The 12,713-nt window shown below is 37.6% G+C and overlaps 1 protein-coding gene across 4 annotated transcripts in view; it reads right to left on the minus strand.

The window, feature by feature from the left end:
• Nucleotides 1-12,713, minus strand: part of MATN2 (matrilin 2) — a 74,523-nt gene that overhangs the window by 9,466 nt on the left and 52,344 nt on the right. For 3 of the 4 annotated variants that reach the window (XR_011139268.1, XM_068932968.1, XM_068932967.1), the window contains exons 8-22: nucleotides 11,508-11,630; nucleotides 9,236-9,358; nucleotides 8,324-8,446; nucleotides 8,041-8,163; nucleotides 7,557-7,679; nucleotides 7,339-7,461; nucleotides 7,003-7,125; nucleotides 3,775-3,897; nucleotides 3,559-3,681; nucleotides 3,345-3,467; nucleotides 3,038-3,160; nucleotides 2,685-2,807; nucleotides 2,432-2,554; nucleotides 2,142-2,264; nucleotides 489-902 (exon numbers count right to left, since the gene is read on the minus strand). Coding sequence is in view for 3 of the 4 variants with exons in the window: in XM_068932968.1 (XP_068789069.1) it covers nucleotides 489-902; nucleotides 2,142-2,264; nucleotides 2,432-2,554; nucleotides 2,685-2,807; nucleotides 3,038-3,160; nucleotides 3,345-3,467; nucleotides 3,559-3,681; nucleotides 3,775-3,897; nucleotides 7,003-7,125; nucleotides 7,339-7,461; nucleotides 7,557-7,679; nucleotides 8,041-8,163; nucleotides 8,324-8,446; nucleotides 9,236-9,358; nucleotides 11,508-11,630 (2,136 nt within the window). In the remaining variant the exon portion in view is untranslated. The remainder of the gene's footprint in view (nucleotides 1-488; nucleotides 903-2,141; nucleotides 2,265-2,431; nucleotides 2,555-2,684; nucleotides 2,808-3,037; nucleotides 3,161-3,344; nucleotides 3,468-3,558; nucleotides 3,682-3,774; nucleotides 3,898-7,002; nucleotides 7,126-7,338; nucleotides 7,462-7,556; nucleotides 7,680-8,040; nucleotides 8,164-8,323; nucleotides 8,447-9,235; nucleotides 9,359-11,507; nucleotides 11,631-12,713) is intronic. The other variant, XM_068932969.1, reaches the window with a different exon arrangement.

The following is a 12,713-nucleotide window of genomic DNA, read 5'->3' on the forward strand; positions in this document are numbered from 1 at the left end:
GCTGGAGGCCATCAGCCCAGGTTCTTAATAGAGTTTCTCGTAAAATAGAAAATGTTCTGCAAAAAAAAAAAAAGGTTCCTTTATTTTCTTGAAATGTTTTGGAAATTTTAAATCAGCTCAGCTGAAGAGCTGAAAATCTTGTGATTTTTGGTACAGCTGTCCTGGAGGATGGATTTCTGCCCCAGAAATATTTGATATTAAAAATCACCAGTTTTCAATTACATTTCAGCATGAGCCACCATCCAGCAAGGCACATAGAAAGAGAAAGACAGACAGCACTACCGCTTATTTCTCATATCCTTCTGACCTTGGAATGACATGCCTTATAGCAAAGGCTTCTGTGAATACCCAAGATTTGAACTTCTGCTGCAGTGGTCACTGTACTAGCCAGTGCACTATGGCAAACTCTCTCTCGATTAGCACATACTATAGCATCCTGTTTTTAACAATATTTGCCTTTATAAAGAATGAAAAACATCTCCAGTTACCCTTTTGCTTTGCTCTAGTAGCCCACTCAGAGACTTCATCTTGGGCTCGTCCATCTGTAAACACAATGGCGACTCGGGGGACTTTTGCTGAAAACGGTCTGGCTCCTTCCATTTCTGTGAAGCTCCTCTCAAACATTTGCTTCAGAGCCAGTCCTGTCATGGACCCTCTCCCCATGTATTTCATTTGAGATACGGCTTTCTTCATGTCTTTGGCTGAGCTGAACTGCCTTAGTGTAAACTCTGTGCGGACTTCAGTGGAATACTGAAGCAAACCGACTCGAGCAGCTTTGGGTGAAATCTCAAGTGAATCTAAGATTTCTGAGACAAATTGTTTTACAATTTCAAAATTGTTTTCTCCAAGACTTTTTGATCCATCAATCACAAATACCAGGTCAACTGGGCCTTCAGTGCATCCTGTAAAATAAGCAGTACAATTAGTCAGTCAGTGTGAGGCTAAGGCCTGCAATGTTCATATCATGAAAGAGCTCCACAAAGCTGAAAATGGGAGTTAGATACCTGGGAACTGCATGAGCACAGAGGTGTCCAGAATACCTTGTTTCTGGCACAGTCAACCTTACCAGCATGTCTAAATATGTTGCGTAGAGTCTATATCAAAAACTAAGACTATGCCAATGACTATGACTTTAACAAAAAATATAGTCATAGTAAATACTGCACCTAGCTAACCGGAAAGGTCTGTAACTTTTCTCATCACCATTTAAACTGATTGCAGACTAGACCAACAGATCCTGCAGGCGGTTGTCTGAAGGGCATAAGTGATGAGGGTTTGGGATTGTTAGATACCTCCTGAGAGCGAAAGTTACCAAAACAGATCTCCCTCAAAAGAGAAGTCTACATATGTTCTTTCCACATTTCTTTCTGCTTTCAGTGCAGAAGTTACTGAAGAGTTTTGTTACCAAGTCAGAGCAAGGATAAGGAAGTTCAGTTATGAAGCTTGGACTGTTCTTCTTAGACAATAGCTCCATTTTAGAACTGCGGTGCAAGAATTCCTTTCTCCAGACATCCAAGGAAAAAAATGTGTCACACCTACTGAGGTAATGGAAATGCAATGAATATGAACATCAGAACCTGTGTTTTTTTAATTAGGGTTGAGATCTGCCATGAGCATGTTACCATACTTCTGGTAATAATAATAATAATCTCCCCAAGTAAGGTACCCATTTTGCAGAATAAATGTTTTCATTGTGTTCCAGTTTAAAAAAAAAAAAAAAAGTTTCTTCCTCAACAATTAATGGATGATGGGATGAATTGGAAAGTGATCTACATATGTCATGTTAGAAGATAAGAAAATAGAATTAGTGATATTTTAAAATGAAACATACAAAGATAGAAGCTCCACAGTATAGGGATCTGGTTAAAGTCCACATTCCTTGATAATATGATTTCACTCTAACTTTTTTCCTGATGTTTGGAAAAGATTCTTATTGTACCTGATAATATAGCAAAATAACTGTTCCAATTTACTAATTTTTGCTTACAAGAACATCAAGTTAAATGATTCAAGGCATTTTCCATCACACTCACATATGCTTTTGGACTTCAAATATTATATCAGTTTTGAAGTGAGGCATGGCAGGTCAAGTAATTTTAAAAATCAAAGAAACAAATACTTTACAAATAAAATCTACTTACTTTTGCAGGTTTTCTGATCCTCTTTTAATACATATCCCTCCTGGCATTTGCAGATATATGAATCATCATTATTAACACAAATATGTTCACAACCATGGGCAACTGATTTGCAGACATCTTTACCTAGGAATAATTGAAATATTTATGGAGCGTTCTATTTCAAAAATTTCTAAATTCAAAGACTAAAAACATGATATTTGAAGAATGTATGACAAAGAAATAGACCATCGTTGTTCTTTTATGTAGTAATGCCAGAGCAGAGTGACTGATAGACGTACTCAGTTACTTACTTCGACATGTTTTCCCATCTTGTCGCAGGACAAAGCCTTCATGGCACTGACAGCTGTATGAATTGTTATTACTAATGCAGACGTGTTCACAGCCATGGTCAATGGCTTTACACAGATCTTTATCTGAGAATTGTTAAGAGAATTTCCTTATTAGATTGCTTCTCAAACGCAAAACTACACGAACAAGCTTTGAGTCTGTTATCTCTTTTGTGACTGAAAACACATATCCCCCATAAAAGTTCAAGCTACTCACTCCTGCAGGTTTTCCTGTCTTGCCTCAATATAAATCCCTTGTGGCACTGGCAAGTGTATGAATCACCAGTTGGAACACAGACATGTTCACAACCATGGTTGACTGTTTTGCAGATATTTTTACCTGGGAATAATGAAAATGATATTTAGCACAGTTGGCTAGGTAAAGAACTTTCACAAAATGTAAAAACTATAGCAATAATCTTCCATGAAAAATCTCACTTCCATGAAGTTAATTCTGTGTTAAAGATGCAAATGGCATGCTACTGTTGCATAGTGTGTTTTATTCGGAGATCAGAAAGTACAACACATATAGTAACAACTTACTATACACAGAAACAAGAAACAACTTACTTCTACAAGTTTTCCCATCTTCCCTCAGCAGGAATTCCTCATGACACTTGCAGATGTAGGAATCGTCAGTATTCACACAAACATGTTCACAGCCATGGTCAACTGAGTTGCAAACATCTTTGTCTGTGAGGAGTGGATAGAGTATGTTAGGTGAGGCTATTTAGGAAGTGATAATATCCTTTATTAACCAGCTTAAATAGTTGGAAGAAAACCCAGGTGAACATGCAGATGCACAAGCACTCACAGCCTCAACAAGACTTAAACTCAAATAAAAACATACTCTTCTTTTATAGATCAGGCTACTCACATCTACATGTCTTCCCATCTTCCCTCAGCAGGAATTCCTCATGACACTTGCAGATGTAGGAATCGTCAGTATTCACACAAACATGTTCACAGCCATGGTCAACTGAGTTGCAAACATCTTTGTCTGCAAATAAAAGAGTTGGTAGTTAAAATACAATCAGCAGAGACCTTGATCATATGTGCAGTTTATCAAATTAAGTTCTCAGGCTACTTACTTTTGCAGGTTTTCCCATCTTCTCTCAGCAGGAATCCATCATGACATTTGCAGATATATGCATCATCAGTATTAACACAAACATGCTCACAGCCATGGTTGATTGATTTGCAAAGATCTTTATCTGAGAAGAGACGACAGCTCTTGCTGGTTAATGTGCTTCTACACATGCATGAACTACAGATAAAAGTATGCCAATAAATACCGAACTACTTACTTTTGCAAGTTTTTCCATCTTCTCTTAGCAGGAAACCCTCCTGACACTTACAAACAAATGAATCACCAGCATTAACACAAGCATGTTCGCAGCCATGGTTGACTGATTTGCAAATATCCTTACCTGGGAATAGTTAGATAATACGTAATGTTGTTTGCTAGTTAAACATTTTCGTAAGTGCAAAGACTGCAGGGCTAATCTCATGAGCACAGAAAGATGGAGGGCTGCAAACAGAAGGCAAATTTCTGGCTAGTCAAATGATACTTTAGCTTATATGGAACATGAGCTCTTCACCAACTGAACAGAAGGAATTGCATGGTTTGGATGGCGTCCCACTGACGATAACACATTTTAGGAACAATCTGATTACTTTAAGGAGGAGGGCCTTATGTTAAAAGCAATAATAGAAGGCGAAAGGAGGGAATAATTTAGCACAGTCATTTAGCACAAATTCACGGTTATAACAACAAAAGTAAACAAAACACCAGAGGACACTAAGCAAAATAATTCATTAAGAATCTTACATCAGTGCCAAGAGTCTGCATTAAAAAAAACCCCAAAGAATAGAAACAACTCATTTAGGAGGATAAATAGAATCTAACTGGTATTGCTGAACATTGATGGTGTGTTTTGTGTGAGCGCGATGTTAAAACCAATTGGTCATAACCTACTTAAGAAAGATAGAGTGGGAGAAAATGTAGGAGAAAGTGGAGCCATCTATCACCATTACCTGTTTCTTTGTAAATCCAATGCAAAAGAAAGTATTTCCAGTTGCTAATGCAAAACAACTTTTACATATCAACTACAACAGTCTGTGCCACTGACTGCCAAGTTCATATTGGCTCTTGAGAAAAATACCTAACTAAAATGTGTAGGGAATAAAAACTAATATTTTCACAAGAACTTCAGTCTGAGGCATATTACCTGGAGGTCTCATGCTGCTGATAGAAAAGTTTCTAAAAATACTACAGAGGATAATTTTCTTATTCAACAAGCATTACATTCAACACATCACAAATCTAAACTAGATTCCATTCTAACAGATAAAGAAGAAATGATCATGTAAGCAAAAATTAGCATGAGCTTATATACAGCTGTAACTCAGACACATTTATTGTTTAGAGACAGAATCAAATCCACACCAGAAGTTTATAGGGATATTACTTCAGAAGTAACGCAGCTGAATGCAAATATGAGCTGAAGCATTTTGTGGTGGGAGGGGAAATAATAAAAAAAAAAGTGAATGATGATTGCACTGTTTAAGGCTATTTTACCTATACCCCCCCAAGAACCTAATCCTATGGTTTAGGAAATGAAATAGAAAGCAACAGTAAAATAAAATAAACAATAAAAATAGGATTTGAATATAATGAGTGACAGAAAGAAAAATTCACAATATTTACTATAAATGAAAATATTAGGAACTGACATACTGAGATAAAGGACAAGGGAAATAAATGCATGGCCAACAAAATCAAGGATAGCATGAGTAAGTTATTTAAAGGTATTAGGAACAACAAAATTCTAACAACATATGGTTAATTAGTAAACAGAGATGGCAGAATCGCCAATCTCAATGCAGAAAGCATTAAGGTAAAAATACTTGGTCTATACAGATCTGCATTTGTGAAATATGCTACTGATATTACCGAAATGGAGAGTTTCATCAGCTGAGAAGTAGGTCACACAGGACCTACTAAAGACACATTTTTAAATCAGCAATTCCAGGTAACTTGAAGCCAAGAGCTGTAAAAGAGTTGGCTGAAGACCTCTGTGGATGCTTAGTGCAACTTTTCAGAAAGCCCTAGAACCCTGAGGAAACTCCAGAACACCGAGGAGTTTCCACTCCCAGCACACAGCCGCGTGCACCCACACGTGCACACACACACACACACACACACGCACAGAGGAAAAACTACTGCTGTGCCAGTACTTGAAAAGGACAACTAGTTCATTGTAAGCTTGTCAGTTTGACACTGACCTGCATTAAAATAACGGAAGAGATAACGTGCAACTTGATTTCGAGAAAATCAAAGAAAGAAAATTAATATCAATCAACTTGGCATTGTGGAAAAAGAGATTGTGGAAAATTTAATCAGTATCTTTTTAGCTGCTTATAAGACTGGTTCATAAAGCCTATACCTTTCACACAATGGGGACTTCAGTAATGCATCAGTCTTGGTATTTATTCTGATGGAGAAAACAGGCTACATTAAATGGGTTAACACTAGCTAGAGAGGTCTCAGGAATAAATTGTAAATGGGGAATGGTCACGTGGCTTTGTTTCTAAGAATTTGCCCTGCTCCTCTACTACTTAACAATTTTATGAACAATGCAGAAGAAAATATAAAGTAATCACTGACAAAGTTTGTAAGTTACTCCAATTTTCAGAGAACGGCAAATAAAAATAGAGCAGTCACTGCTATAAGGAGACATGAATCTTTTTGCAAGCTGGGTACCAGCAAACTATATATATTTTAAAATAGCTAGAAGTAAGCTTACACATCTAGAAACAAAGAACGAAGGCTGTACTTACAGGATGCGGGACACCTGTGTGACTGTGAATCTTAAACAGCTTATAGGTCACGGGGGGTAACTGACTGAACATGTGCTCTAGTAGAATCTTATGGTCACATAGACCAATGATATCTTTTTTTTTCATACAAAAAGGGTAGATTCAAAGAAGAATTAAGTGGGTTATAACTCGTCTACCATGGGCCCTGCTGAGCTTCCTATTAGGAGAGTTTGTTCAGATGTGGCACCCCCAAAGAGAGGCTGATAACTGGCAGAGGGTTTAGGAGAGCAAGCAGAGGCTTATGAAAGGACTGGAAAACATATAAAGAGCCTGAAAGATTTTCACCTGCTTGTCGTTTACTAAAGAACAGGTTAAGAGCTAAGGCATGGTCTACATGAGTAAATACAAAACAACACAGGGCAATTAGAACTGCAGCCCGTCAAAGTAAAAAGCAACAACATCCGATGCTCAAGATTAAAGCTGGACATACTCAGTCTAGCAGTGAAGTTCCCGTTTTAAAAGCTACATTCTACACCTAAAATTGGCTCATTTTCTAAAATATATCTTTAGTTCAAGCAATAATTAATTCATAGAAAACTTAGGATCTACAGAGGACAATATTCTGCTCTGAGCACTGTGAACCTGTGAATAACCTCCTAATAAAAGGGAAATGAAATTTCTTCTTTCTTAGCTTATGAAGATAAGCTACTTACTTCGACATGTTTTCCCATCTCGCCTCAGTACAAATCCATCACGGCACTGGCAAGTGTATGAATCATCATTATTAACACAAAGATGTTCACAGCCGTGATTGACTGATTTGCAGATGTCCTTATCTAGGAATAATTTAGATGATATTTACTATAGTTTGACTAATAAGAACATTTCCAAAAATGTAAAGATTAAAAGTGTTAAGTTCCTAGTAACATTAAGAATTTCTCCTTATTTTTGTCTGAGCAAATCACAAATCAGAAGACCTGCCTCTAACAGAATATGATTCTTCAGTAGATCTCTGATTGCAAAATATACAGACGCATCAAATAACTTACATTTACATGTTTTCTTATCTTCCCTCAGTATGAAACCCTCATAGCACTGGCAAATGTATGAATTATCAGTAGTCACACAAACATGTTGACAGCCATGATCAACAGAATTGCAAACATCTTTATCTGGAAGAAAATTAAGGGTGCCAGTAGTTTTAAAACATGTCTATGAAAACACAGATTATAAGGAAAAAACTTCTATCAAAGATCATGGTACTTACTCCTACATGTTTTTCCATCTTCCCTTAGTGCAAATCCCTCATAACACTGACAGATGTATGACTCATCAGTATTAACACAAACATGTTCACAGCCATGGTCAACAGAACTGCAGATATCTTTACCTGAGAACAGTTGAGAGTGTTTGGTTAAAGCACACCTGCAAATGCACATATTATACAGGCAGAAATAAATATTTTTATTAAGTCAACTGATATCTTTAGAAAAAATGGACAAAAATTTGGAGAGCAAGCACTTCTAGCACTTGGTGCCTAAACACTTGTGGTTTTTTTTGTCTCTGGTCATATCAGTTTGTCCATTAAAACAAACTATTTCCGTTCACAGAGTCTCTTACAAGATTCCAGAAGGTATAATAACACTACCCCTGTATTATGATAGTAAACTATGAAAGCGCTGTTGGTTAAAACACTTCCACAAATGTACTACCGTAGATAAAAGCTTATCAGTAATTATCAGAGTACTTACTTCTGCATGTTTTCCCATCTTCTCTCAGTAAGAAACCCTCATGACACTTGCAAACATATGAGTCATCTTTGTTAACACAAATATGCTCGCAGCCGTGGTTGACTGATTTGCAGATGTCCCAGCCTGTGAATGATTTAGACATATATTTACATATGTAGATTATGAATTAAAACATATTCATAAATGTAGATTTCATAACGATGTTTCTTCAGTGAGAAGTGATAACCTCCCCTTTTTCCCTTGCCTGATGCACACAGAAATATGTTCAAAAGAGACCACTCACTTCTGCATGTCTTCCCGTCCTCTCTCAGTGCAAATCCCTCACGACACTTGCAGATGTAGGAACTGTTAGCACTAACACAAAGATGTTCACAGCCATGGTTGACCGATTTGCAGATATTTTTGCCTGAGAATAATTTAAAAGATAAAAAGTTGTGTTAGTTAAGGGCAGAATGTGCAAAGTCTTATATTCCCACTTACTGAATGTTCTTGTCCACGATGCTATACTGGACTCATCCTCTAAATCTTTTGTTGTAACCTCTGTCAGCTTTTATTGTAACAAAAACATTTAACTTTATCATTCTACTAATTTACAGTGTTACTAAGGAAAAATGGAGTGTTCAGATTCCAGAATTTACAGAATTTCATGTGTCCCTAACATGCAGATTAGTGACCCACACGGATTTACAGAGGCAGCTAAACCCCCCATCTACATTTCAAGCAAACTGTCTGATGAAAAACAGTTCTTTCCATTATTGTCTTTTTATCTTCAGTAATAAACCTGCTAAAATCTGAAACAGTAATGGTTTTTCCCTTGTAGTTAAGTTTTGCAGCTGTTTATCATTTTCCTGTAAATAACAGTTGTCCAGTACAAGAATGTAAATCTGAATTAAATAATTTTGGATCCACAGCAGTCCAATTTCAAAGCTAGTATTCATACTGAGCAGACATTTAGAGAGTGATTTAGGTGCCTTAAATTATGCATCCAATGTCACTGTAGAAACTCTAGAGTATCCAAGGCATTGACACACTCCTGGCAAATATGACACCACAGGGGAAACTGTGAGTTTCTGGAATCCTGGAGCATTTAATATGACACTGGACAGCAATGTTTAGGCAATCAAATCCTACCCTTACAGACTTCTTCTATATGTGCACAAAAAATATAATGTTGACTTGCTGAATAATAACTTACGTTTACATGTTTTTCCATCACTACGAAGCCTGTATCCTTCAAAACACTGACAAGTATAAGATCTGTCACCATTTATACACAAATGTTCGCAGCCATGATCACTCAGAGCACAATAGTCAACTCCTGCAGAAGCAATTGGATTTATTAAAAAACTTAAGACCGAATGAAGGAATCATTCTTCATCTCTAGTATTTGCATGGCATATACGCAAGTTAATATAAATACATTAAACTGCTTAAGCAATAAATCAGTTCCTTATCTGATTATATACCTATACCTTCAACAAAATGGGAGAGGGCCTTGTATGCTTTGTGTTTGTTGCTGCAAGAAGAGTTGAGAAAACTTATTTTACTGTGTTAACATAACTCAGCAGAGTCTGCATGTCTCAATACTTACAAACTGAATTAAAACCCTCTTTAGCAATGATTGTGTATGACAGACAGTGACAAAGCCAGAAAAGCTACCTTGTGAACAATCTTCTTTAAATAAAGTCTCTAAATGATCTAATATGAACATGGCGGTTTCCAGAACTCACTTGTGTGCCTGACCTAGCTGCGGTGGCAGCAAGCAGAAAACTCTCAGGACCTCAGTGGGTTTTGGCTCAGACTTTGCAAGCCTTTGCAGAAAATTGAAAATGATAAATGTGGTCAAACATGGTCCATTTTTCATCTCAAATTTCCTAATCATTTCTTCTCTGTCATACAAAGATGTAGACCCCTGGTATTCTGCAAGCAGCACTCACTACTCTCTATCGGCTGCACACAGAGTGCCACTCATTTTTATGTAATTAGTTCTCAAAGCAAAAATCAATTTACCACTCAGGTGTTCCACAGCTGTCTTAAGATACTTGTGCCTGTTTATATGACACCAGAATTGTGATTCCCCAGACGTTTTCCCATTAGGAGTGGTATGTGTTAAGTGTTAATCCTTTGCATTCAACTGCTCATTCAGGACATCCCAAAGTGCCAAAATCTCTTTTCATGATGGTCTAAAAAATGTTGTCCATGAGCTTTTAGCAACTCATCTGGAACTCAGGAACAGAACAAAACCTGTTCCTCAGGGGAAGGTCCTCCTAACTGGAGGAGAGGGGTACATTAGCAAGAAAAGGAACAGTTCACTGGGATCACTCTCATTGAGGAGGAAGCCACAGCAGAAGCCGCAGCAGTTTTAATGCTGCATACAGATTTCCAGCTAGTGCCTGGAGGAAAATGAGTCAGAGTGAAAAAACAGCTCTTTTTTTACTACAAAGGAAACAGATCTTTCCATTTGCAAGTTGATAAAACTCTCAAAACATTGTCTGGCTGTTTCTGCATTTCCAGCGGTTTGCTTAGATAAATGTTCAGACAGCTTGTTCCAAATAGACCAATCCCTGTTGCACATGTAATACAGGAGTTCTGCTTTTGCAGACTACTGTCTGCCTTTTTTTAGAGAGCTGCAGTGACAGACAGAAGCAAAGCCTGTCAAGATGCTGGGTGAAGCTAAAAAGGACAGGACGAAGACAAAGGCAAAGACAAAAAACCAACCGCCTTCACTAATTTGCCTCATTCTTCCTTAAATCATTTTTGTGTCTGAGCAGTTGCAGTTTTACTCCTGTTGAAACTGTGTTGCCAAAGTGCAAGAAAAGCAGCAAACTGTGGAGCTGCTCCAATGCGCAACAAACTTGGGAAACAATATAGCCTCCAAAATCTGTAGCAGAAGTGGCCAAAAAGCTCTAATCGGAGGGGATAGGTCCAGGAAAAGTCAAGAGGCAGAATACATTCACATTCCTCTTTTCCTGGCCCTTTCTATGTGTATTTTTCCTGGGAAGGGGGCAATTTGGCTCTTTGCAGTGATTCTCAATGATCATTTTACGAAGGGCGGAGAGCTGCCAGGACAACTTTTGTTCACATGTTAAGGACTCCAGTGCAAAATGTAAAGCTGGCATGGTACTCACACTCCTCCTTTCCCAGATAACATGAAATAGTTTGGGGGACACTGCTATCAGATGAGCTGTCTGGCAGACACATCTACCACATGACTGAAAAACCTGTCCTCAGCACCTGAGGGTGAACAGGTCTTTCAAACCTTTTCTGAAAATACTAGAATTTACAGTCATCTCAACATTTTTCTAAGTCCATCCCAATACTTTTTTCCCTGTGTGTTTGCTTTCAAATCTTTATTAAGGTATTTCTGGAATGCAGTATTTAAGAATAAATTGAAGGTGTGTCCTTGTATGCAAACAGAAACCTTTCTCAGGTGAGCGGAGATCAAGCAGGCTTCTCAAAAGACTTACGTGTGCAGGTTTTTAGGTCCTCATTGATGACAAATCCTTCAGAGCACTGACAGACATAGGAGTCACCAGTATTCAGGCACAGCTGCTCGCAGCCATGATTGCTTTCAGCACAGTGGTCCACTCCTATTCATTTGTGTTAACGATCGAAGAAAGCGCATTAGAGGCTTAGATACACACTCTACAACATTGCAGTTAGTAGGTGGAGCGTTCACAGAGCAAGGGAAAAAGATCAGTACAGCTTTGTATTTAGGTAGTATGCCCACCTATTTGAATAACATGGGTTAACTGACAACAGCTCAGTGAAATGAATGCAGCAACCCCACTTAACAAATAACAAACCTGATGAAGTGCAGGTTTTCCCTTGCCCAGAGTCGTGAAGAGAAAGTAATGCAAAGCAGAGTGAAGAGAGAATCTTGAAGCCCTGCCTTGTCTTCCCCCAGGACTATGCTTTTTCTGTCTCAAAAGCAAGACTGTCTTTTTTGCTCACCATAAAATTTTCTCCGAGAGAAAGTATGAATACTAGTAACTTTTGTAATAGAAAGTATGGCTTTCAGATTATTTCATAAACAGTGATTTTTTTCCTAATAGGATGAAAAATTACCAATTTAAAACTTTATCCTGTTAGCACGGTCTATCAGTTAAAGCCTAGCAGGGACTGATACAGATTATGAATGTGGGAGCATCTTAAAGTGTTCCTTTTCTTTGATTTTGCAAGGGAAATGTTTCTTATTCCAAGTAAGATACAGCGGAATATTTTTTGAATGTTTGTATGCAGCAGTTTGTGTGAAAGAGGAAGAGAGAGAGAAAGAGAGAAAGAGCTGAATTTGGGTTTAAAATCTGCACTGTCTCACACAAGGGCCAGCAAAGCAGTAGAGCAAGATACGTGCACTTGTGAATGTACTATGTAACCTGCTGATTCTGTAAGTATAGAAAAAGCACATTTTAGGAAAAAAGCTTTATACTGAACTTCCGCATAACATTTTATTGCTGACTCTTTAATGTCTATTTTTAGTTATATAGGCTCAGATCACTTTAGCTTAACTTGACTGAAGTTAGGGGAGTTCCCTCAGATCCAAACACAATCTCCTATGTCCCTATTTGCAAATTATTTACAGATGCAAGCAGACATGGCATTTGTTTACATAAAAAAGCTTTCTATAATTAATAATAAAATAGCTTTAAATAGTGTTGTTTATTAGTTTATTT

This window comes from Struthio camelus, chromosome 2 (assembly GCF_040807025.1).
Source record: "Struthio camelus isolate bStrCam1 chromosome 2, bStrCam1.hap1, whole genome shotgun sequence".
NCBI lineage: Eukaryota > Metazoa > Chordata > Aves > Struthioniformes > Struthionidae > Struthio > Struthio camelus.